The sequence below is a fragment of the Amblyomma mixtum genome, chromosome 1, assembly GCF_055824585.1.
Source record: "Amblyomma mixtum isolate Tamu chromosome 1, ASM5582458v1, whole genome shotgun sequence".
Taxonomy (NCBI): Eukaryota; Metazoa; Arthropoda; class Arachnida; order Ixodida; family Ixodidae; genus Amblyomma; species Amblyomma mixtum.
Genome location: NC_143012.1, coordinates 289,942,337 through 289,968,749, shown reverse-complemented (window position 1 = coordinate 289,968,749; position 26,413 = coordinate 289,942,337). Strand labels below are relative to the sequence as shown.

The 26,413-nt window shown below is 44.3% G+C and overlaps 1 protein-coding gene across 1 annotated transcript; it reads right to left on the bottom strand.

Moving 5' to 3' along the window:
- Positions 1–952: 952 nt before the first annotated feature.
- On the bottom strand, positions 953–26,118 carry LOC149372004 (cytochrome P450 3A14-like). Its single transcript, XM_089566370.1, has 14 exons — positions 25,930–26,118; positions 19,838–19,934; positions 19,410–19,462; positions 19,165–19,261; positions 18,435–18,560; positions 17,086–17,323; positions 15,335–15,465; positions 14,226–14,313; positions 11,095–11,164; positions 9,229–9,337; positions 8,342–8,433; positions 7,339–7,479; positions 5,083–5,245; positions 953–4,179 (listed from the first exon to the last, which is right to left on the bottom strand). Exons 1-14 carry the CDS (start codon positions 25,986–25,988, stop codon positions 4,090–4,092), a joined length of 1,554 nt encoding a protein of 517 aa, XP_089422496.1. The 5' UTR covers positions 25,989–26,118; the 3' UTR covers positions 953–4,089.
- Positions 26,119–26,413: the final 295 nt, after the last annotated feature.

The window sequence follows — 26,413 nt, the reverse complement described above, 5'->3', positions numbered from 1 at the left end:
GAACCGCTGCACCTCCCTTCGGGTCAAAGCCATTGACGAGTGCTTGCGGTTTACAATGAAAACTTCCATATCATTACTATTCCAACCTTCCGCTGAGCCTACAAGACTTGTTTACCCGGCTGGCTTCCATGGCGGGATCGGCACTTACCTGAAAAAGTTTTTTTTCTGTCAAATATCCAACAGCGAATGAATGAAACTGCGAAGAAATTGTAGCGCATCCCATGGAGTCTCGACATCGCACAGTACACGGACTTCTAGCATTTTGCCTCCGTCGAAATGCAACCGCCGTGGCGGGGATGAACACGCGTCTTTCAGCAGCCAAGCACCGCAATCACTGAGCCGTCGCATCGGCTGCTAACTAATCTCAACTGAAAAGGCATGTTTTCATCCTTTGTGTCTGTGTCCCTCCTGTTTATGTCCTCCTGCATAACTTAAAACAAACGAGGTGACCCAGTAGTCGCTAGCGGGCTCGCAGTAGGCAAATGGCCATGAAGCGGCGTAGTCTTGAACGCAGATTTTCGAGGCTCGTAGGTGAGTTTTACCGCGATAGGACTAACTGCTCCGTTCGGCGGGAAACCTAGTGTTGTCGTCTAGTGGTTGACCTAGGTCACGTGACCTTGTGACGTCACCACAACTTGCTCACCGGATTGTAAGCAAACTGCCCACGTGGTAGGTGGCAGTTACAGTAATGACTGGTCGCCAGAGGTTGCTCGCATCCTACAGCTACGCAGCTGGCCAACGTTCATGCTGCTCCTACGCGCGGGCACGATGCCGTCGTGCAAACTCCCAGGTAGCTGCGGCAGCTCCGCTAGGCCCGGACAAGCATGGCCTCCATTTTCGATTCATATGTTAGACCTGCGGGCACGAGAACGCCCTCATTGTTCCTAAACGTTTACCACTGTTTGTTTGCCGTCATCAAGCTTAATGGGATTGAAGAATTCATGAACAGTGCTTCCTGGAGCAGTTTGATTATTTAATTATTCTTTATTAGGTGCTAGCACAACACAGGCTGCGCTGGCTTTAGTACAAAATATGGTCGCTAAGCAAATTTTTACCAAAGACATAATTACATAGAAATCTCCGACCAAGACGCAAGAGAAACAAAACAAAGTTGCAAAATAGAGTGCCAAAATCATTAACATTTTAATAAAAATAAACTATATCTTACCTTCAAGGAGTTAAGCCTGGAAGGTGTGCCATATTCTTATTGAAGCTACACACTTAAAGGGACCATGAAAAGAATTAAAAGACGCTTGTAAATGTTAGAAGTTATGCTCAGAAGCACTGACACCAAGTATGAGTCTTCGGAACTGAGCCGGCAATTTATTATGGCTTTTTAAAAATCGCGTTTTTTAAAATTCGCGGGCCGATTGGTGTCTTCGTAGGGAGCGATTTTGAAACCAAAACCGGGAAAACAGACGTCACTAGTCCCATGACGTCGGTAGGCCACCACACGCTGTCATTCGCTCGAGCCGCGGCAGCTACGATGTCACGGGCACACTTCCGGTAGCGGTGAAAATCGTCTGCTCGAGGCGCCGCGCGACCCCCTCGGGCAAGCGCGGGCCAGGGCATTGCCTTCACGCATATGTTTCCAATTTACCTCTGCCGCCTCTTTCTGCCGGGAGTTCGGGAGCAAAGAAAGCGCCGAGACCGGAGAGACGCTGCCGACGCACGCTGCTTCTCGGGAGTGCGACAACCGGAAGCCGTAAACCGAACGTCAGCGAATGACGTATTCATGAGCGGAGCCCAGTCCCGGAGCTGTTTTCTTTATTTTTTCTTGGTGCTCCGCGCGTATGAGTTGAGGGGGGAGAGGAGGAGTGTGATTTTTAATCGTCTATAACTTCGTTGTTATTCATGCTAGCTCGAAAATTCTTTCGCTGGGGTGACGAGTGATGGATTGCCTATCTTTACGTAATCTCAATTAATTTGTTTCATAGTCCCTTTAAAAAACACAAGCATCGTTCGCAAGTAAATTCTAGACTCCGCTCAACAGTGCTAAAGAGCAACCTCTGCTTCAAAATTTGCGAGTCTCTAGCCAACAACAAATATTTGCAGCGACTATACACTGCTTCATTAGGCAACAGGCTGCGTATTCTTCTTAGAAACCTAAAAGAAGCATTGATTTTTGTGAACAATTTTGTCCAGCATAATAGTTATAGCACTAGCTCCGTTCTTGTTAGTTCTTGAACAAATGTGATGGCTCTCTAATTTGGGAACAAAAATGTAAGTATAGATAAAGAGCACAAGGCGTACGAGCCGAAATCTTCACTTCGCCTAAGGAAGGGATGTACTCCCACAGATCATCGCGTGTACAAACGAGACGCAAGTTCTTTTGTATTGCTGCTGGCAACGACAGTGAGGAAGCTAGTGAGGAGAGGAGACAGCTCAAATTTTAAACAATCAAGAAGTATTGATTCATATTGTTACCGTCGGTACACAACGAAATAATGTGCGCATATATCATTAGTAAACCGGCACTAGGAAATTCTGAGAGCCGCTTTGAGTTTCTCTTTCTAAATGTCACTTGAAAACAATGCATTTATGACTATGAAATATGAAAGGTATTCTTGATGAATTCGGTTAGCTGATCTTTTTTGTTTTCATGTAAGGAATAATACAGCTCCATTTATTCGATATTTAGCTGCCAATTTTAACGTGCATACACAATCACTGCTGTGCAGCAAATATTTTGTCCTTGCCATACATTCAGATATCAAGACGCTTCTTGCAGTGGACAACAAAGTCACATTTTTGATCCAGTGCAGGTTTTAAAACCAGGTCACAACATGTGAAATATCTAGCTACAAAAGCGCTCATTTCGACATAGTGGCTGGAGATGGGGACGTCACAGAATTGGTATGATATTCAGTTCAAAGGGCCGAAATTTTCTCCAACAAAAATGTCAAGATATTAACAATTTGCCAGCTTTGGATAACAGTTCGTCATCAATAGACTTTCTGTCCTACTGAAAGTTTTATCTACAAATACTGCCGTCTTCAGACTTAGGCCTTAGACAGGAGTGGGTTGTGAGAAAAGCACAAAAACAAAATGAATAGCATAAAAAGCATTATAAAAATTGAAATAAAGAACTCAATACAAATACCACAAGAAATAATTTCCCTCAAAATGGGTGCGGAAAAAGTTACAAGCCTAGCAGACAATCAAGCATTCCCTGGTCCACACAAGTTGTGCAGGAGGAAATCAAGCTGTAATAGCGTTAACGAAAAGAAAAACGCCACATAGATAAAAAGGCGCAGAGAGGGCATCACAATCGTACCGACATACTCATATAAACCACGCATGCTCGATCTCTTGAACAGTAAGCGAATTCTACGGAGAACAACGACAAGCAAGCAAACGAAACACTCAAGGTCTAGCGTAAAATGGCACAAAGGTAACAGTATCCCGTCTAAATACTGTTGAGCATGCAGCAGAATGAGCAGATGGTCGGGAATTCCACTGTACTGGCGGTGAGCGCGTTCCATTCACATACTGTCCGTGGAAAAAAAAACGGGTTTTTAAACGCGTCGGTTCTGGAAGAAAAATCTTTTAATTTTTTCGAAGGATTAGGTCGTTCTGGGCGCCTAGAAGCTAAATTAATATACACATCTTTGGTCATCCCGATCATATCACGATAAAGCAAATAAATTTATTGCAGTCTGTCCCTATATCGTATTAATTTTAATGTCTGCACGTTCGCTTTGTTTATAAGAACCGTCGGAGATACTTGCCAGATCTAGCAGTTAAATACGAATCTATTCAATTTTCTTTTAATCTTTTCTATTTGTGTAATGTTTTTCGTTGTGCGCGGGTCCCGTACTATTGACTCGTACTGTGGAATTGGCAACAGACGGATGTCCTCTGTCGACTGTTACAACAAGTGTCCAATTCTTCACCAATTTCCGCTTATACGTGTACTGCTAATTGTCTAACACTAGGTATTTTTAGATATCAGTTTGCTTCTAGCAGGTCACAAACTTATTTAATACAAGTTCAATAAAACGGTTTTTTTTTTTCATCGCAATATCTTTGTCTCGTTGACAGTAAATCAGAGTAGAACGCTTCGTTACCAATGACAAACCATCCCGATTAGGTAGACTTCTTGAGGTGATGAAACGTTATCCACGGACCCCTGGCTGGCATTGACACCATGGCTCGTGAGCCCATCTTCATTGCTCCCTGAAAAAAAGAACATTGTAAACCAAGTTACTTTTTTGTACATCGGTAATCCGCTCTGTGCCTGTATTATTTTGCAATGATCGTTCTTCCTCAAGCAAAGTCATCTTCTCTGATGACGTAACACCACGTGAAGAATTTGTGCCCGCTAAGCCTCCATTACCACGAGGCCACTCGAGTCGCTGGTGTTACCTTTATTTATTTATTTTTTTAGCCAGAGCACTGTGATGGTTGCATTAGGAAAGCACACAGCGCCGGCACGATCGTTTTCCTGGTAAATGTTAGCGGTTAAAATATTCTACGCGAGGCCGCAAAAAGCTACAGAGTATGCATATGCAGCAAAATTATCACTGAGCTTCACGTATTAGGCGACATAGCGCTAACGTCAAACTAACTTTATACCAGGCTGAGGAACGACTCAGTGGAGTATAAAACATACAAAAGAACGAAACGCACCTGTATAGGTTAGATCATTACTTTAACAGAGAAAGGAAGGGATACCCACAGCTTTTAGAGTTAAACCGAGAGTTTTCAGGGTTTGACGGTGCGTAAAAGTTTTTAAAAAGTGCACATAGGATGAATCCTTATTGTAGCCTTCCCTCTGGTGCCGCCGCGAGCAGTCTCCTCGGGTATGAGTTATAACAAGCAGCTCACATTCCATTTGCTTCCTCGCGATTTAAAACAAAGAAGCTTCGTTGCGAAGAAAACTTGTTTTTATGCGTTCCTGCTCTCGATATCTTCACTATTGAATGGAATGGAGACAGCTCCTATTACCCTGTGGCTTATCGCGTGCTTACCAAGATACGACACTACCGGTCTCAGAGAGATGGTCATGATGCTGCTTTCCTTTTCAAATGCGAGGGAACCCTTAATTCTCCATACACAACACACGCTCTAGAGACTCACCAGCTGAGACGAACCAAGCTCCAAGCGATATTTCTGGAGCAATCTCGCCACTGTGTATTTAACCTGCAGGTCTGCGATCCTTTGGCCGACGCAATTTCTTGGACCAATGCCAAAAGGCACGAATGCCATCTTCTTTATGTTGGCCTCATTTTCAGGAGCGAATCTGCAAGAATACACAGTTATTAAAGCCTTGTTAATGGCGCAACCATGCAGTGCTAAAATATATACTCAAGATAAACGGTAGAGAGAGATGGCATGAATATGGCATCCTCCCTCGATCCTGATTCATTTTGTTTAGTGTCTCAAGAAATAGTATCATTCGGCTGCTCAGCAGACAGTCGTTTCTTAGAGTCCCAAACTAAGCTATATTTTCGAACGCAAATATTACCGAAAAGAGAAAGCACCGCTGAATAGAGCAATATTTTCGTTCACTTCTAAGAGTTTAAGTGATATAAAGTTTATCCGGAGCACTTTATGAATCCTAACTTTATCTTTATTTATTACTCTCAATTTTCTGACATTAGTGATTGCCGATCTATTTAGTCTACTGATCACTATCGGTAACCCTGTGGAAAAACCAGCCTAATGTATACCATCACAAGATTATCTTCACTGATATAACTACATATAGCCATTCCGTGCTCAAGCCACTTACAGAGTATGCAAAATTTTCTAGCTTCATTCTTCCTATTTATTGTCTGCGACCAGCGACCATGTCTCTCTTTTGAGGCCACTGGGTCACTTCAATCGACTAAAGGTTTAAAGGTTTAAAACCTTTATCTGCACTGCCAAAGTACGCTAAAGTTTGTTAATTTTATACAAGATATCGACTTCCTTTTCTCTCTTATGTAAAGTCCTATCTTGCCAACACTTCACTTTACACCTGTCCCTTCCATCATTCTAGCTTGACACAACTATCTTAATTTTCAGTTACGCCTGTAACTTGGAGCTCAGCGGCTCTTCTCAACAAGGTGATGGTTCTGACTAGTGGGCATGCGTTATGTTCCATAGCGCAGCAAGAAGTCAGGGGAAGAACACAAGCGCTAACTTCCACTAAGGGTTTATTTGGTGCACACAGAATTTATACATGAAGAAAAAACGATACGGGTCAGATTAGACAAGTTCATTTGCGAACAACAACCTTAAAAAGCAAATGCAGCACGTTTCACCGGTTGGCTGTTCTCGTTGTTTCATTAATGGAGGAAGCCATTGACTTACTAATTATTATGCTGTCGGCATAAGTCCCTCACAAGGCTGAACGTATGCTGCATTTAGCTCGTAGCTCAACGTAGCTTACACTCTTCATCGCAGACAGTTAAGACGGATTCCCAGCGGCAACACTGCTTTACCGATTGAGAGAATTAGCTACTTTCTGCCATTATGTGAAATCGAATATCTACAATAAGAACCTAATTCTGCACGTAATGAAGATCTACTCAGCTCATTAACGCACACAAACGACTAAACGATCACCGGAAACGGCAGTGTGAGAAGATTGCGCGGGTTGAATTTTAGGAACTAGGTTTAGGATTTTAGGATTAGGAACTCAGTGGCATAGAGAGTGTTTCATAAAAGTATTGCATAGCTTCCGCAGTTCTTGCTGTTCATTGAAAGAAAAAGTGATAGTAGCAGCTTTACTTCACTGCACATCATTATGAAGAGCGCACCAGGTTCCAACCCCTTTCACCATTTGATCACGCATGGTAAGCTTTTAAGCAGCACGGTGGCCTCTGCGCGGTGGCCGCTTCTCGAAGGTTAGCGGACGAGACGCCATCTAGGAAAAGCAATTAATGCTGACCCGTTTGTTTCCCTTAACTTCAGAAGTGCTCAAGTGTATTACTTCTTTTAGCTTTTAAATCTACCTGGTGAACAATCATATGTGTGCATTTTCGTTACTGTGCTTTTTCACAGATTATGTTGCCACGCATAATAGCGCACAGAGTTTGCAACACGTAAGCAATTTATTTTACTGTCCAGAAGTGGTGCGACAGTCTGCCAACGTCTCATTCTAGGTGCACACAAAGGGCCAGAATTCCACATATACCCCCAGTTTTTTTAGTGTTATCTATAAACAGCTATAGTATTGAGGGCACCCACGTGCCCCTAATGGCTCAAGTTCACCTGGGCAGCATTGCGTTTAGGCAGCAGGTTAACGCGGGAATCAGCGACTGTGTTATGCTACGATTCTGGTGGTGGTGCCCTTTATGTTGAAGAAAGTCTCTAGTGCAGGCGTTGCTTCACAATTCTACTTCCCACCTGTCGGGGTTGAACTCCAAGGCGTTTGGCCAGTAACGTGGGTCTCTTTGGATGTGGAACTGCGGCACCATAAAGCAAGTTCCGGCCTTGAATTTCAGTCCTTTGTACTCGAAGTCTTCTTTGGCTTGCCGGGTCACAAACCTAAAGTGCGTCAAGAGATCGAGCTGAGTTCAGATTTATTCAAAGCCTCAAAGAGCTCCCAAATAAAACAATATGCTCCTTGGGAAGAAACAAACTGAAGACGCACTGCGAAAACCCCCAGTGCCTTCTACAGGATCATGCCCCTACAGCTTAGCGAATCGATGTGTCGTGATGAACTCTACCTACCCTGCTCATGCTGCCTTTTTTTTGAACTAGGTGGCAGTCGAACTGGTCGAGATTTTAAAAATACGTACGCGCCTGCTTCCACGACAAGTAGGATGCTTGCTCCAGATATATTAAGCTATCATGGCTCTTTTCTCGCTTGTGAGGAGCTCCAAAACCGGAGAAAACAACGAACTAACCAGCAACAAATTATTAAGATCCCATGGCATGGCAATTTGAGGAGCATTGAAGCTTAGCAGTACTTTGTTTAATTAATACACCGACCATGCGTTCCGCTTTTTCAAAGGTGTTTTAACTATGAAGATTTCACGTCTGCTTTGTCTCCATTCTCAAGCTCAGCAAGACAAAATTCTAGCTGACAGCCAACAATCACTTTTCAAGGACGAATTCATCTTGCAAGGAAATCTTGGCAACTCTTATGCTACTTCGTAGTGCGTAACTACAACTTATTGTTCATTTTCATATTATGCTTCCTATTACGTTCGTGTTATGCTTACCAATCCCATTAGAATTCTTGATTGTGACTCAATATCACATGCTAACAGGAAGTTATGCCATATTCGTACCATGATGAAACAATAAGTAGCCTCCGGTCGGCGGCAATAGCCACGCGTTGTAACTGTAAGCGACTTATGGCAGCGCTTCACCAGTATCAATAAAGTCGTCCAGCTCAACTCACGTGAGCCCAGGAGGGTACAGCCGATATGTCTCATTCATGACTTGGTCCAAGTAACTTAGCTTCTTCATTACCGTCTCGTAATCCAATTTTCCCTAGGCAAGAGGTTGAAAAGAATTATTGTTACTTGAAACTTAAAAAAGCATTTATTCTCTGCTCGATGAAAATATACGCAGTAAACAAAGTCCATTTTGTTCAGATATCTATACATGAACATCGTGTGAACGACGTTCGTTTCAGCGCAAGACATTTAACTATCGAAGCTTATTTCTTCAACACAAGTGCTCTGCAGCATTCACAACTTTTTGGATGTTTCACTTCGAGTAACAGGTAAATTCAAGTAGATCTCAATAAAAATAATTGAAGAAAAGTGTAAATTTTAAGAAGGAACCTATCCTTTTATCTACTTGTTTAAGTGATAGGATGGCGATATCAGTGCTCGCACGAAACTTAGAAACTTAGTGGTGGTAGTAGTAGTGGTGGTGGTGATAAGTACACCCTTTGTCAGAAGTTTGGAGCCCAGGGGGTTTCCTTTCGAGGAAAACAGCGTGGCTCGTAATGCATTCCGAGTGTTCAATATCGCCTGAAGGTAAGAATATTTGTGGTCCTGCCTCCTACAACGAGTTGGGCTACCACGAATGCCACAGGAGCATCACTACACGGCTTCGAAGCAAACCCCTTGCACTCTAAAGTTCTGACAAAGGCTGTACATTTTTCCGCACTAATCGCTAGAAGCTTCGCAGCTTTTCACTCCTCAATAAAATATAAAAAGGCATAGCTTTGAAAGCAATTGCAAACATTAATCAAATTCTTTGATGACATTACGCATTTTCAAGCATCGTCATGCTTGCAGTAACCTAAGAAGAAAAACACCCGCCCTATTCACTTACATCTTTGGGGACGCAACCTTCAATTTCTTGGCGAACCTTCTCTTGTATATCCGGGTACTTGGCAAGAGTGAAGGTTACGTAACTGAGCGATGTCACTACTGTTTCGTATCTGCATTGAAATGTAAACAAACTTGCTCATAAAAGCTGTCGTGTGCATCTGGCGATTGTTATATATAAGAACGAATTCCTTCTCTCAGGAATCCTCATGTCCCCGCGCTCAAACTTAAGCTTCAGTTTCACAACTTCCAGGTTGAAATTCGGTCCGTCTTTTAAGAATACAAGATCAACATTTCATCCAGAGTTGCGAAAACACGAGTCTGCCGTTTTCCTTTTTCCAAGAAGCATCAGTTTTACGCAAGCAGTCGCATAGTGCATTCAAGATCCATGCCGCATGTCTCTCATTCAAAGTATATTACTCCTACTGTAATGTAGCTGATACGCTATCTGGACGCCTACGACTACGTGCGCATTCTTATCACTATTTGTTTGCCATCCTTCAGAAATAACCCTCCTGCGTCTGCAGCATAACTTGTACATCTATTGCGGTTATATATAGCAACCTTCGGGTATTTTCTGCCACAAAATAGCGAGCTAATGAGCTGTTTTTATTTTCCGCGGCAGCGCTAAGGCTCTCATTCTGTCGTCCGCTTAGAGCGAAAAATTCCCGGAGAGGTAACCTAACAAGGGCCACATAGGTCGCGTGACCTGGTGGCGTCGTCACAGCCTGCCAACCGAATTGTGAGCAAACCGACCACCATGGCAGGTGGCAGGTAAATTAATGACTGCTGCAGAGAGGTTGCTCGGGAAGGGCAACCCGGGTCGCACAAGCCCCACCGGTGGCGGCACCTGCCATCGCAGGGCTGTGCCGCATCCCTTAACCGCTGCAACACTGCACTAGGAGTGGCATGAGAACTTCCAGGGATTTATGAATTCATAGTCTGACCAATTCCCCATATATGAGCATTATTATCCCAATAACGCTATTACGTCATATCCTTAAGACTGAGCTTAAGCGCCCCTTTCAACTTTTTTTCCGTGCGGCTGCCTCATCAACTATTGGGAAGCCATATTTTATTTTAGAGGCGCCATCTACTGTCTATGAAACTTGCGAATAATCCTCAGAAGGGTTGAAAATTGGGCGAGTTGGTACGAATTCATACTGGTGTGGCACCACAGGGACAGAGACAGAGACAGAGTGACAACAACACAAGTGCTCACTAACAACTGACAAAATTTATTAAAAGCACAAAAAATATATAGACAAAACCTATGGTTACATGCACAGTAACCTGTGGTTACCGTGTTATGATTGTGCATGTAACCATAGGTTTTGTCTATATATTTTTTGTGTTTTTAATAAATTTTGTCAGTTGTTAGTGAGCACTTGTGTTGTTGTCAATCTGCCTCTGTCCCTGTCCCTGTGGTGCCACACCAGTATGAATAATCCTCAACTATGAACCCAATAGACTAGACGACGGCGTCATTTTGTCAAAACTTTGCTAAACGCACTAAGGCTTGCCGCTGCCCTCTACTTCGTGTTTCAAGCCTCTCTCCTTGTCTTCTGCAATGTGCTACTGCATGAGTGATCGCGGCACTGATGACCCAAACTCCGATTGCGTTTAAGAAAAGGATCAGTCGTTGAGCATATTCAGCCGCAGTGATGACGTAGAAGGCACATCATCAGCCACATGCTTTCTGTTGTGCTCACTGATGCGCGCAGTTTCTCACTTTTATTATGTCAAAGCTCTGCCTACTAAACGTACCAATTCAACCCGTAGAGAAATATTTTGTGCTCGCTTCCCTCGCGAAATGTACCACTGACGTTGAATTTTTATCATCAAAATTTTTTAATGTTTTTTTCCTTACCCGGCTATAAACAGGGTAGCAGCACTGGTTATTACTTCTTCAGTCGTCAGAGCTCTTGATTTCACAACGCCTGCATTGAAAATGAGAAAAAAAGTACCAAACAAAGAAGTTGGAAATAAAGACACGGCATTGAAATAGCCAAGGTGTATCTCTCTTGCTATCACAGTATATCCTCTTGTGACCCGCAGTGTAAATTAAGTCACCAATTCTTTTTTTTTTCTTTTCGCCCGTTTAGGCTACGATCGTTTGGTTAGTAAAGAGTGATTGAAATAATTTTTGGCGTTTTTCGCACTTTTGAACGTGTGCTGAGAAATTTCCTATAGACGAATGCCTTGTTTACAAGATAAAGGCAGTTCACAGACACGGGAAGCGCCCGGAGGTATCGTGTGTGCTTTTCTCTGCTATGGTGGGTGGTTCGCTTTCGTTCGTTTGTCGTGCCTTTTGAGAACTCCTTTTGGTGTACAGCTACGCAGGCTGTCTAGTTTCAGAGGACTGTGTTATGAGCAAATGTAGCGCACGTGGCAGTATGTCGTACTAAAATAAAAGCTTGTATGCTTCGGAGAAACTCTAAGATGGTAGAGCGACTGTTGGGGGTATGTCTTGTTTGACAACATGCATTTATGTTGATTTTTAAAAAAAATCTTCTTAATGAAATTGCATATCTTGTAGCACACTTCTTCAAAGTACTCTTGAAAGTGCCTTACAAGTGAAATTCAACAGTTATTCGAATAAACACAAATTGTGCTAAAAACAGAAAGCTCACAGTGTTAAAAAAATGGCTGAGGCTTAACTTGGTTAAGCCTGGAGAATGCGAAGCATCATCGTGTCGCGTAATTTGGAGGCGCACAACCACAGCGACGGCGCGAGGTGGGCCCCCGTTTCTCCACTGTCGTGACGTCATGTATCACGTGATTTGGAGGCGCACAACCACAGCGACGGCGCGAGGTGGGCCCCCGTTTCTCCACTGTCGTGACGTCATCGTGTCACGTGGTGTGACGTCATGTATCACGTGATTTGGAGGCGCACAACCACAGCGACGGCGCGAGGTGGGCCCTCGTTTCTCCACTGTCGTGACGTCATCGTGTCACGTGGTGTGACGTCATGTATCACGTGATTTGGAGGCGCATAACCACGGTGAAGGGCTGAAGTGGTAGCTAAAGTAGTATGCTTCGCATAAAATAAACGAGACAAAGAAACGTCTGATAGACTGAAGGTGGGAAGCTAGCGGTAGAAGACGTTCGGGTGGCTAAATGAGTGCGCGGTAGGGCTGAAGTTCCGCGAAGCAGCGCGCTACCCCTCGCTCCAGGCCTGTCGCCATCGACCCAGCCCCCCTACGACGACTACCCGCTCCGAAGCCCTCACCTCAACCTCGTATGTGGCTACTATCCACTGGACATTTCTTTCTTCTGTTTGTTCGATAACATTGCAACGTTTCTTTCTTGTGTTTACTTCTCGTTGTGCTGCCCCTCGACCTGTTCTCTTTTCCTTGTCTTGAACTCTGTAAATTCCTTCGCTCCGTTTGTATTTAATATGCTTTGTTAGTCCCTGTAGAGAACAAAGTGTTCGGTTTGTTAACGTCGCTTCGCGAGTTCCTTTTCCCGTATCTGACGCGCTGGCACAACTGCAGCACGTCCGGGCTTAGCAGCCTAAAAAAAAATTATTGTTCTGCAGTGTTCGCTTTTAGAGCAGCCAAAATTAGCGTAAAGCAGCCCTTGCACATCTACAGCTTGCAACTCGCAGCTGTTAGCCGAGCAGTTTTTTAAGTACACTGCTTTGTCTGCATGTGTATGAGTCACGGCACCAGACCGGTATTCGTGGCCGACGGTGACTCCCACGCACGAATATCGCATTGTTTTAAAAATCTATCGCAGTTTAAATGGCATTTCATACTCTCTGAATCTATTGCCGAATGCACTCAGCTTTCCTTCACGAAGGAATGGCATCATAGATTCATTGTAAATTCAGAAAACTGCTTTAAAAACTTTTTTACATGTTTTTCCGTGGGATGTGACCACAGCTATTACTACCAGCTGGCGGCAGCTGCACCACCCCATCTTGCACGCATCAGTGTTCGTCTATATTGAGAAAATTATGACAAATCCGAAGCACCGAAAAAGACTCAAGCTTACTTCACTCAAATTTGTGCTTATCTGTGTTAAAATAGTATGGTGAACGATGCGGTATGCGCTGTTTAACGCCCCAAAGCTCCACATGGACTGTGAGCGACGCCGTGGAGCAGTGCTTCGGGTTAATTAAGACCACATGGGTCTCTGCAACCTGCACTGATATCGCATAGTACACGGTCGTCTTCCAGTTGTCCTGCATGGAAACGCGGCCGCCGCGCATGGCATTGTTACACAGTTAAGAGTGCTATTAAGTGCTAAAAAGTGATTTACTACATGTTGAAATAAATGCGAATTCGCTTGCAGATTTTGAGCACCACTTAAGCCGTACTCGCGCTCACTACGACCTTTTCAGCGCTCATGAAAAGAAGAGAAACAATGAGACTTTGGCCATACTTAAGAAATAATAGAACAAGTTGTGAAAGTAGCCAATAATGAACTTTTCAGGCGCTTAACTACGTTATATGCCTTCCGCACATTCGATTCTATTGACGAATATATGGATCAAATTTTTCATAGCCGGGTCTCAAATGACATGCATGCTTTAATTGACCATGCAAGCTCATATTTAGTGAATGACTGTTCGAGCCCCCTTCGACTTTCTATAATAACGGCAAGCGTGCAGATCTTATTAAAACATCGTTGTATAATATGGTCTAACGTGAATAATTTTTTATCCTTTGAAAGAGAAAGTCTAATATTACGCAGCATATGTAACTTGAAGAGTTTGATCGGCCTGTCCGCATCCAGAAAAGACAAATATTGTCAGCTTGAAACTTTAAACATGAATCCTGCCTTTATGTATTACAGGACAATTGCAAATAATAGGCCCAAACATCCGCGCCTGTACACCATATAAAGTTACTTTTTGCGCGTTTTTATCCTCGCTTTTCCTGCGTCTAGTTCTTCTGTTTTAAATTTTGCCTTTTCGCAGGAACAGCACAAAAAGATTCGTCTCTATTTCTACCACCAAATTATTTATACCCACATGACAGAAGTCCTGCTCACCGTTCTCGCCTTGGCCTGCCGATGCCCCTGTTTCGCTCTCGATGTATTCTGCGTCGAGCAGGTTTTGCAGTATGTCAGGCCTCCGAAGCTACGAATTGCAACAAAAATTTAATCAGTTTAAAATTCTGAAATTGCAACACTATACCTTATCTCACAAGATTTTTCAGTGCGGTGGAAGCTATGAGCTCGAGGCAACTCCTTCGGGCCAGTGTGGATGGCATAGCCCGACGACGTATTAGCCGAGCAAATGGCGACCCCCGCCGGGATTTCTCGAGGGAGCGGGCACAAACTTTTTCTGAACAAACTCGACAAGAACGCCTTGCCTGTCGGCTCTACCCCCCCCCCCCCTGGCTATTCCACTCTCAAGAGATCCTCTGGAGGCTACTCCAGGCTCGAACTCTTACCACCAGTCACACAATAATAGCACACAATGATAGTATGACATCAAAAAGTGTATCGTACGCTAACCTTAGAAAGCCAACAGTAAAGTAACAAGACAAGCCGACGTTCATGCAGGTCTGTTTTCGCATGTTTATAGAATTTAGGTAAAAAGTCCCAGTCTTTTTTTTTTTTGTCTTGCTGGCTCATCGCGTACATAAAATGTCTCTAATATACTACTTGTGCCAACGCTAGCGTCCTCGATTCTTGCATCCGCCAGATATATCTCACCTGGACACGTGACACAGAAATCAAATGCAATTAAAAGCACATGCTTGCAAGGAGACGCCAATAATGGACAATGATTTTAAGCAGATCTGCCGTAGACGCGACGTCATCACTGGGTGCTTACAAGTAACATGACGAAATCCATAGATATAGTTTTTCTTATATAAAGTGTTGTTCTGCGTGCATTCATGAAATAAGAAGACTGTCCAGTGCGCATGCATTCCTGGAGTCTGGTAATCTAGGCGTAGAATAGATTAGTCCGCTAATTTTTTGCCTTATATTTTGCATGACTCAGATGCAGTTACGAAAGAGATTGGCCATGCCTCATGCAAACAGACGGCATCCTAGAGTAAGAATAGCGTGCAGCGCACCACATATGTCTTCCCTGTAGTTGGGCTCTGTGTGAGCCTAATGAATGATTAGATCGAAATATGAGCGCTTACCGAAGGGTCGTTTTTCCTCATTTCAATTATTTTTGCTGTTTGCGCCGTCACGGTATCAAAGACGAAGTCTCCGATCAGGAGTGAAAGACGGCAGACAAGCTTCATGATTGGACCCAAGCTTGTAGTGCTCTCTACAAACAAAGAATACCAACACTTCCAATTTTTAAAAACCCAAGAACTGAAAAATCCTAAAAAAGTATGTTCTTATAAATAAACCTCTCACCGCAACCTGCAATTTCCTGCGGGATAAGCAATTACTGTTTATAATAAGAAAGGAGATGTTAGTATGCTCATTTTAAGTACCGGCGCATTAGGCTTTCCAAGATTGCGGTTCTCTTCAAATGCGTTATGCAGCGTGCTCCAATTCTTCAGTCTATTTTTTTTTTATTGCTCGCGAACGCATCCCCTGAGTGCACAATTTTTTTCCGAGACCATGAAGAGACAGCCCTCAAAATGCCAATACTCTTTACTGCGCCTCTTCGCAGGAAGGCAGAAGCGACCATGCAGCCGTCAACAACAAGAGCGACCTCTAGTGGCAGCCAGCCGTGCGTTAACCTGTTGCTTTGAACACAGAACTGCTTTATGCCGGTTTTTTTTAGAATAGTTTCAGCCATTTTATCTGGGCAATAGGACTTTTCGTTACTAACCGCTCCGTGGGAGTGCATCCGGAGGGTGAACTAGCGCTGAAAAGTTTTGATAACGCATGGCACAGTGTTTACCAGAAGATTTATGCTCACTTTTTATAGAAATTTCGAAATAGCGAGCGGAAACCCATTTCGAGATTTTACGGCGCGCGCGCGCTGACGGGCTCATTGACCGTTTTTGGTCAGAAGCGGCGCAAGTGGCGTACTTCCTCTAAAAACAAAGTCTCTGTCGCATGCTAGTGCAACAGCTTAGCCTAGGCAGCCCTGGGGTTTCGAAGAACAGCGCATGTACTTACCAACGTGCTGGACGAGAACAAAAACTTCATTCCTAGTGAATCTAAATTTCTCCTTCTCGCTGCCATCATGTGTCGCGCTCGGTAGGATCATTGGCTAGGCTCTGCTAGTTAGCACTGCTAGTTTTATGATGTACTGACTTGCTTCACTGTTTTGGGGTCTATGTCTGCGAAGAGTGCGAAACACCCTATCTCTGTGTATTGCACGTCAATGCTACGTTTGCAATGCGTGCTAAGATTTAAGCAGCAGTAATTGATAAGTGGACAAGCTGTGTTTTCTCAAAACGCTTTTAAGGTTGTGTTTTTTTTTTGCTTTGTAGGCGAAATGGATTTACGAATTATTTATTTTTTGAATGTTCATTTATGTTGGCTTTCAGCCCAAATCCATCCACCGAATAACTAAGGCAAATAAAAACGCGAGTTTTATTTTAACGCACGACTTAGCAACAACCTTTGCTTCCTCTTTCTCTTATGCATATTAGTTTTGCGCACCCTTTCCGCGTAAATGATCACACATGGTATTTTAAACAAAATGCACCACTGTGTCTAGATACGAAGCGTTCTTTTAAAGAGCGCCATGCTATGAACTGTCGCTTCTTCTGCATACTACGCCACATTACATTTACAAAACAAAATTATAACCGCTCGTTAACTTTGCACACGTAACGCATGTCTAGCTGGCCGTACTTGGCGAGTCTGAGACTGGACGGCAGGTTTTCACTATTCCCAAACCAGGTTGCGAAAACTGGCAATTACATATGTTGCCATTATAATCACTCATCCGACAACCCAACAACAAAGACTCCTCACTTACGAGCGATCATGTGGAACGGCCCGGTCATCAGTTGGCAACACGCCGTCCGGGTCATGTCGAAGAGCGGGTGTTCGGGTTTTCCCTGGAAGCGTTCGTCGATGCCGAAGCAGCCGCGTGCTACGAAGTCCATGGACAGCTGCTCGTACTTGCGCATCATCTGAACTTCCTCACCAGTGTCGGCGGACTTCTCTAGAGACTTCAGTAGGAAGTTGACGTCTTCTTCGAAATACGGCATCATCTAAGCATCAGAGAGCGGGAAATCAAAGCCGTGGAAGTCAATAGCTCCTCCTTTCCTGCGAGCGCTGTTCACATCACAGAAATATTTCGCCTGGTACGATAACTGATGAGTTCCTTGAGCCAAATCCACTCAGAAATACCGCTCACTTCCTGGCATCTGAACCCGGACGCGATAGGAAGCATGAAGATGTTCCACAACTTTAAACACAGTGGACACAGCAACACAACCAGAAAAAAACACTCGAAAGCCCTAGCGAAATATAATCTCTCAACTGCAGAAAGTGCACTTGTCTGCTAATGAGTTATTTGTCTTCCTCGCTGGATTTTTTTTTATTCTCATTCTTTTGATCTCGTATTTTTCTTTACTAAGTATCAACTGCTACAGGTAATGTATTCTTTTCCAGGAGCTAACTTTCTTGTCTTATTTGTAAACAGGTAATACTTCTCTAACGTTTAAAGGTTCCAGCTTTAGCATGCTCAAATATTTGCATCTTATTTTGTTAATATGCGCATGTCGTCTCCCCGTGAAATTCAGTGCAGCGCAAGGTCCTCAAGATTCAAATTTCACAGCTACTAGCCAGTATCCAACAATCTTTAGAAGTGATGTCTACCTGGCCCGAGCTCACGGAATTCGTAGCACGCTGCCCTAGTAACGCCTTTTATTAGGAAGGATAGAGTGGGCAGCCAAAAATAACTAAAATTAAAACTCCCAGTTGGCACCGCCGAGGGCACATCTTTCATGACATTTGGCGATGACTAAATTAGCATCTGCCTCGATGGATGCTGATGCTCGATTAGGATTCTCATGCTCGAACATGCTCGAATAGGCGCCTCGAACAAAGTGCCTATCAAGAACATTTAACAAAGAACATATTTCAGTCAGCCAACCTGTTTTGAAAAGCAAAGCTCTTTCTATACCTTTTTGGTTCCCGTTTACCTGTCGTTCGAATTCAATTATATTTTTCTCATTTCAGGCAAGTCCTGAGATGATTGGAGGGTCACATCGTGAGCGGGCTCGCACTGAACTTTGCTCAAATGGGCTGAAACATCCCCGTGGGCGAAAGATTGTGTCATGCTGTTCACGACGGAGTTGAACCGCAAAATTTTCTCACCTGTTTGAGTTTTGTTGCACTGAAACCGTAAGCGACAGAGTTTCGAATGCTCTTCCACATAGGAGCATTCACGTGTATGATAGACTTGCCGAGGTATGGATGCATTTGATCAGTCATCATTGTTAGCTGTAAACAGGATTAATTACTCGTTACTTCCGGAAATAAACATTCTGCATTCTAAGGGCAGTGCTCGATACTAATGGTACACTTAATCGCGGCAAACGATAAATAGAATCAAGTTTAATAAACTTTGGCCCGTTAGCGTAACAACAATGACAGCGAAAAAGTTTCAGGCTACCTCAAAACGACTGATCAACACAGGTTTCTTTGTCTAATCTAATACCGAAGCGTTTTGTGGTTCTTAGACGCTAAAGCGGTTCATTAGGCTACGCAACGAATTACAACAGAGACCTCAAAATCATTAAAGCGCTCATTTAACAGCACTTAACAGCATCCTTAAAAGCCATTTTTGAAATTCTAAAAACTTACACAGATCTTACTTCGATGAGCTCCACGTTTGTGATTAAAGATTCAGAATAACAATAATCCCTAAAAAGTTAACTATTCAATATTAGTTAATTAGCCTACTACTTAGCACGTCTTATCTATGTTTTGTTTCGCTATATCGGTACATGCTATGTCGAAAAAAGCGCTGTTCTAACATAAAAAACCTATTTTTTTAATTGAAGAAAATCTTAGGTGAAACGCCCGGTATAGTGATAATACTCACGCCTCGGTTCATGAAGTTCTGAAATTTTCGCACGTAAACTTGCTCTATCAGCTCTAAGTCTTGGGTTACGACGAACGGAACGTCTCCATTGAAAAAACTGCGTATAAATAGGAACCGCAGTCAGCTGCAAGCCGAAACACTGAATATAATAAGGAAACTTTGCTGACTTATATGTGCAATCAGTTTTGCTAGCCTGTTATTTGTGTTTCTAGGGAACCAAATCTGGCAAAGCCGCCAAGACTCACCCAAACATGTCGCCATATTGTTTTATCCACCTACCGACCGCCTCGTAGAGGTGCTGTAGAATAAAGGATAAATGTTAAAGCACACCGCTGAAGTTAATGGTTGTTGAAGAAAAGGCACGCGGTAAGTGGCAGATTAAAACAGCCAAATTCCGCTATCTGGTTTACTTGGCTTTATTGCTGTGTGGATCACGAAATTCACCTTATGTTTCAAGAATCATTATTTTATCTCCTGTTTTCTAATACGGGCCTTTGAAACCAAGGCACTTGCGCAAGCATGCGAAAAGAATAATGCATTTTCCACGCAATGTTATTTCATAACAGGATTAATGACTGTTATATTTATTCTTCGGTCCCGTTCATTTCAGATGGAAAAGGAAGCAAACAAAAAATTGGAGACCGGTTACAACAGATCTCATTTCTGCTCTTACCGAGGAATGGTACTCCATGAGGTTCCCCCATATCAGGTTCGGCTTCGGGCCAGGAATGCCGAGCCTCTTGAAGTACGAAAAATGTCGCCAACGCCATCTGGAACACAATGGGAGGAAAGGAAAAAAACAGCACGCCGATAGAAGCGTTTGAGCGGCAGTTCAACCCAATCTGCAAAGATTTTCCGGGTACTATGCTTGAGGGCACTTTTGTAGATGCGACGCCGTAGTCGTACTCTTCTAATCGGCGGCTCTGGGTGCCTCTGAGTACTTCATGTGTGTTATTTTAGTTAGTTCTTCGTTCTTTTGGTTTCGTCTTTCGTTTGATCATTTTCTTTTTGGTTACTTTAGCTAATTCATTTTTAATTATTTCAGATTTTTGAAAGTGTCACCCATACATTCAACACATTATATCTGGCGGCTAGCACTTTGCAACGCAAGTGACATTGTCACCAACGGCTCAATACAAACCCACGGAACTGGAAAGAAATTTTTCCCTTTCCCCCGACACTAAAGTCATATTATTGTGGATGAGCAACCTGTTCCTTATTTGCTGGATTGACTGTTTCAGCTCCAACAGGAAGTTTGGCCAGTTCACAGAGAATCCACCGTAAACACTCACCTTCAAGAACCACTAACTCTGCAATGGAAACCTTATAGTGCCAGACTGAACAAAGAAAAAAACGAGGGAGTCATCTTGAAAACCAATCTGGCAATAATGCGCCTCTGTCTTCCGACATTTGACAAATTGTGGAGAAAACCTGAAGGCGCCTAGTAAAGGCTCACGGTGGCTTCGGGTCACAAATGTTGGCAGAAAGCCCGAGAAACAAGTTTTACGGCAGTTGTCGTCGATTGAATCAACCCCGTTCTCAGCCGTATTATTAACACTGGGGCCACATGATCGCACAGACGCCTAGAGCAATGTGCACGTTAACGAAGGCCTTCTAATAAATGACGTATTTGTAGCTGCCCTTCCTCACGCCATTACCCGTCGCGTTGCTGGGGTTGTGCAGTCTGGAAACAAATTACTTTGACCCTTGAATTACGTGAAGAGAACCTCAGGCCTCAGGAAGCCTGAGTGTGATTTTCTACGAGATATTCGCTTTGCAGACGAAACAGTACGGCCATAGACACTAAACGCACATTGTAGCATGATTTCCTTGCAAGAAATCTGTGTAATCATTAACGCAAAAACAGCGTAACGTTCGCAATAGCTGCTTCTTTTATAGCGAGAAGCTGTTACAAGGAGCTCAACCACGATAACCTTCAGTGACTGATCCCCCAAGCAGCGGCCTCATGAGCAGGAGCGCTGCTCAAGAGGTCTTGGCTGCTGGTCTTTGAGGCTCTGTGCGCACTTCACGCGTGGTGGGGCTGTTACGGGTTTGCCGGTAGAGCATCGGTACTGGTGATGTTGTAGCAAGATCACATGGGCTGTCCGTGCGCGCCTCACAAATTCGTGGCTGCTTCTTCTTTATAGCTCAGAACGCTGGTCGCGCGGGGTGCGCAGCTCCGTCGGCATGGCTGACGCGGGGCAGTCGCATAACCCCCAACCACGTATCGGCGGGCTTGCCAGCGTTAGAAGGATCGCCAGCAGCACAAAAAGCCTGCCGTACGGGTGGCGGAGCACCAGCGTGTATAGAATTCTCGGTCGCACCAAACTTCGTCGCCACATGAACACACCATACGTTTAGACGGTAGAGCCAAGCACCCGGACTAGCTGCCCCCTAGGTCATCCCGCATCCTCGACGGAGCTGCCTTGCGCTAAACGTTTAGAAACGTTTAGCAGCATCCGTTTGGAAACGGATGCTGTTAGACTCTGAATGCTCTCAAAGTCAAACAGCGTCGGGAACGCCACCGCGGAGACAGCTTTTCCTAAATTTTTTATTTTGCGTAGTAGCTTAGCATTTCACCTTTGTTTTAATTTCTGACATTCGACACTGGAGAAAAAGGTCATGTGGGAGGTTCGCCAGGCTTCGACAGTTAAACTTTGAGGTCATGACTCTACTACCGTCTTCGTTTTTCTTTTGTGTGCCTAAATGCCGTTCAACATTTGAAATAACATAAAAACGTGAGGCGCAGACTTTTAGGTTGTTTCATGAAACGCTGAGCACCCTGCTTGCTAACACCTGCTGTCACGCTGCCTGCACTGAATATCGGTGGCTCGTACGCTAACCGGTGCGATAAACGAAGGTAGGATCCGCGAACTGCCACCTGCTCCGTGAACAGCCCAGCAGACGACGGTCGCCTTGGTCTGCCCTTCATAAGCGTGCAGTAGCATCTCGCCTTGTTTCCCGCTTCTTCCCGTCATGAGACTCAGCTCTAGGAAAAAGCCGACTCTCGCGTAATATCGGTAAAGAATTGCAAGGATGTGAATGCTACGACCAACGGACAATATGTAGACACCTTGATATTCGTAGTTCTTTGTGCGCTGACAATAATTATTATCGTCATCATCAGCCTGACTATGCCAACCGCTGGACAATGGCCATTCCCATACCTCTCCAATTAACCCTGATCTGTGCTAGATGCAGCCACCCTATCACCGCAAACTTCATAATCTCGTGTGTCCGTCTAGCTCTCTTAATGATTGGCCCTGAAAGCTTGCCCTGGAGGAGGAACCTGACTGCATAAGCCCCACCGATGGCAGCATTTGCCATCGCAAGGAAGTGGTGCCTCGATTAACCACTGCAACACTGCACTGGAAATGATATGGAGACTCGCCGGGATCTATGAATGTAAAGCACAGAATGACCGATGTCGCGGACGGCGTTAAAAAAATATGAAGATAAAACGAAGACGCCGAGAACGAAAAATAAATGAGAAAAAGATCGGTGTGCGGCAAATGAGCGAAGTTCGAAATGACGACCGCTCGCGTATTTCCGCCGTGCCGCCCAAGCGAGCGCCGTTGAGTTTTTTTTTTTTTTTTTCATTCTCTTCACCAACGCAATTTAATGTCAGGGTGCAACCAGACAACTGCGTATTTGTTACACGATTGCGTCTGATCTTAAAGGAATGCAATCACACATCGAGAAGGTTTTTTTCTTTTTTAGTAGGTAGTAGGGAGTTGGGGTTGAAACGCCGCGAAATGTTCCCTCTTTCATCCTGACATAATGCTATCGCAGTCACGAAGGCATTACATCCAACACCAAAACATACAGCAACCGCTCCGATATCCTTTATGTCGACGCGGCACAAAATTCTAAACCAGGATATTTCACGGCAGTCGCAGCCTATGAAGACGGCACAGTGGGGGCCGCCGCCACTAGTCGAACTAATTCGCCTGCAGAGGCGGAAGGAGCCGCCATCGCACTTGCTCTGGCCCACTCCATCATTGACAAAAACATAACAGAAATTTGCACAGATTCGCAGGCCGCGTACCGCCACTACCTAAAGGGCGTGGCGACTCCGGCAACACACCGTATTCTTACCACGGCCACCTCTCTCGACCGAACGGTTACTCTGTCGTGGGTCCTTGGGCATGCCTCGATCCCCGGTAATGAGCGCGTTCATGCGCTGGCCCGAGAACTCTCCTCCCGGATCCCGGAGGATCAGGCACCCAACCCTGCGCAAGAAGCCCCTTCGGTCCTCTCTACATATCACCAAATTACCGCATTTTACAAATTCAGCCGCATGACACTGCCACCACCCCACAGTACCTTGTCGCCCTTATCCAGCGCCACATGGCGGCAATTACAGACAGGCTGCTTTATTTCACCCCACCGCCTCTCATGCTTTCATCCCACCTTTCCTCCTGATTGTAACACCTGTGGCGTGCCCAAATCCACACTTTTCCATTACCTTTGGGAATGTCCTTCCCCAAAGGCAGTATCCCCCATCCCCAATCCCACCCATTCTTCCTGGGAGGCTGCTTTACGGACCGCTCAGCCCGCCGGCCAGAAATGGCTAGTGGATCGGGCTTTACATGAAGCACTAGCCCGTGGACTCCTGGACCAGTAGGGGACCACCCTGGAAGATTTTTTTTTGTGTCTGTGTGTGTAATAAAGTTTTTTCCATCCATCCATCCATCCAACAAGGCATGATCTACAAGCACCAGGTGCGTATAGTTTATGCCCTGGTACTTCTCAGCAAGTCTTCAAGGGCGCACTGCAACCCATAAACGCCACGGCGTACTTCCCTATTTCCGTGCCAGCACTTCATCGGGCATGTGACATACGGAGTTATTTCGCAAAAATTCTCACCCCAAATTTAGGAAGTAAAGAATATGCTGGAGAATATTTCCCAAAACATATATACCAAGAGTTATTTTCTTCAAGCCTTCTTCTTCACAGCATTATTTTGTCGGCTCGTGTGAGGCATGATGACCACAACAAATCTCGATAAAATACATAATATATTTTGAAAAAACTTGTTCCAGCACAATTTATTGTTCCATAGAATTCTAATACTTCTGAGTTTTTTTTTTCGAAAACCATATAATACGTATGTTTAAAAGAACGAGTTGAAACCAGCCTTCAAACGTCCGATGAAAGATAACCTGAGCTCTCATTATCAGTTTTTTAATCTTGGTCATGGTATACATTCATACGGTACTCGTCACGCGAAACAGTGGAAGGTGGTTACTATAGTAGCAAATTATTCTACAGAGAAGGTCAAATATACATTGCTAACTATTTAGAATTTGTTTCATAAATTAGATATTGATTTGGACGAAGCTCGGGCACGAGCACTACAGGTGTATTTCTACAACCATTGTTTTCAAGATAAAGGAATCTGTACAATCTTGCAGCTTTCTTTTTTCTTTCCTCTTTTTCATATTCTATGCAAATTTTATCTGGTGTCAATATTTACGTGCTGTTGGAGGAAGGAAATAACGCAGGAGAGGCGGTTACGTCACATTTTTAGAAGCCGGCTCCCCCCAGCGTCCCCCCTACTTTGGCGCCGTCTCAGCGGGATTTCGCATGCGCAGCAGACACTGCGCCCAGAGTTCCTATTGGCTGCGCAGGTGTCCAAAGACTCCCAGTAGGCCTTGCGAAAGCGCGTCACTTCCGGCACACATTCTGGTGTGAAGTTCGGATTGCGAGGGCCTTTCATTCCCCTATGCTACCTGTATTGTACAGGAGACTGCGGGCTTGGCTTCCAAATTGCTTTTGTCCGCACTCTCTCCTATCACCGATGGAAATGAAGTCATTATTATCATTACGGCGTTTAAAATTCTGTAGATGCAAAAGGTGAATCTACTTGTAATAATTTTTATTAAGCTTCGTTACGGAGCCAAACAGAATGAATCAGCCCAAATGTGCAAATGCTGTATATATATATATGGGAATATGTTTGTTTTCCTAACAGCAATAACGGCTCAGTGAAACATTTAGCTATCCTCTAACTTTTGGTCCCTCTTGATAGTGCCTTTGAAGCGTATTTGCTATTTCTGTTTTTTTTTTGTGTGTGCAGATATTTTCAGAAAAATGCGCCCTTTCCTGGCAGCTCGAAATTTAATGTTTGAATCCAGTAACTTTCAGAATTTCATTGGGAATTTTTAACGCCTTCTGGGTACTCCAGTAGCAAACGCACGTATTAATTACGGCATTCGAAGGACCCTAGTCGAACATAGCAATGCAACGCGCAAACTCTCGGTGGTCATTTCGCAGCGCATGCGAGAACATTGGCAAAATAATTCCTGAAACATTTGAAACAATGCAGCTTTTCGTTTATTATCCGCTCTGTTTTTCATCTCTTCAATAAATCAATCAGTTTGTTTTTTATATCCTTTGTTTGCTATTTAATCTTTTTTTTTTTAGCCTTACTGCTTCTTTGTCATATCAATAAACGAACTGAATTGAAATGCGCTCTCTCTATAACAGCCTTCCTTCTCCAACTCCGGTAATAAATTTGTGCTAATCTCACGGCTTGCACAGTGTGTGTTTCTGATGTCTATGGCACCCTTTTGCTGTTCTCCACATCATGCTGCTGATATATGCTACTCTTTCAACGTTAACTCTGGGCACGCCCGAAACCCAGTACGAAGTCATATTCCTTTCCCTAGACACTGATGAAACACTAGAGAAATTAAAGATTCCGCGCTCGCAGGCACACAAGAAATAAAATTCTATCGCCTTTTCGGAACGGCTGCTTACATGAACAGCACCAACAGGAGCAGAACGATGAGGAGCAGCAAAACCGCTGTGGCCGACATGATTGTTTCAGCGCAGTGCAGCAGACTGGGATGTGGGGTGGAGAGCTCTATCCAACTTGCAGCTGGTTTGCGAATGCTATTTCAGGTGAACGGACGGGGTGTAATTGCATCCAGCATTCCTGCAGATGTTAAATTGGACGCGTGGCGTCCATGTTTATGCTGTGTCCCGGCGGCGTTCAACTCCACTCTACGCAGCTGCTCCAAAATTGAGGGAAGGTGACAGTTTCCCTGTCTGAAAAGAACATAGGCTCCGTGCTGTCAACTGGACACGTGGTCGTCAAAGCTCGAGCTGAAGGCTTCCCACTGCTTCTGCTGACTCACTGATGACGGCACGTGTTGCTCGCCGCTGTGAAGATTTCCGTCATCGAGTGTCACGGTCTATCCCTAATTTCAGTATAGAAAAATGAATAAGGCGGTGTTGGCAC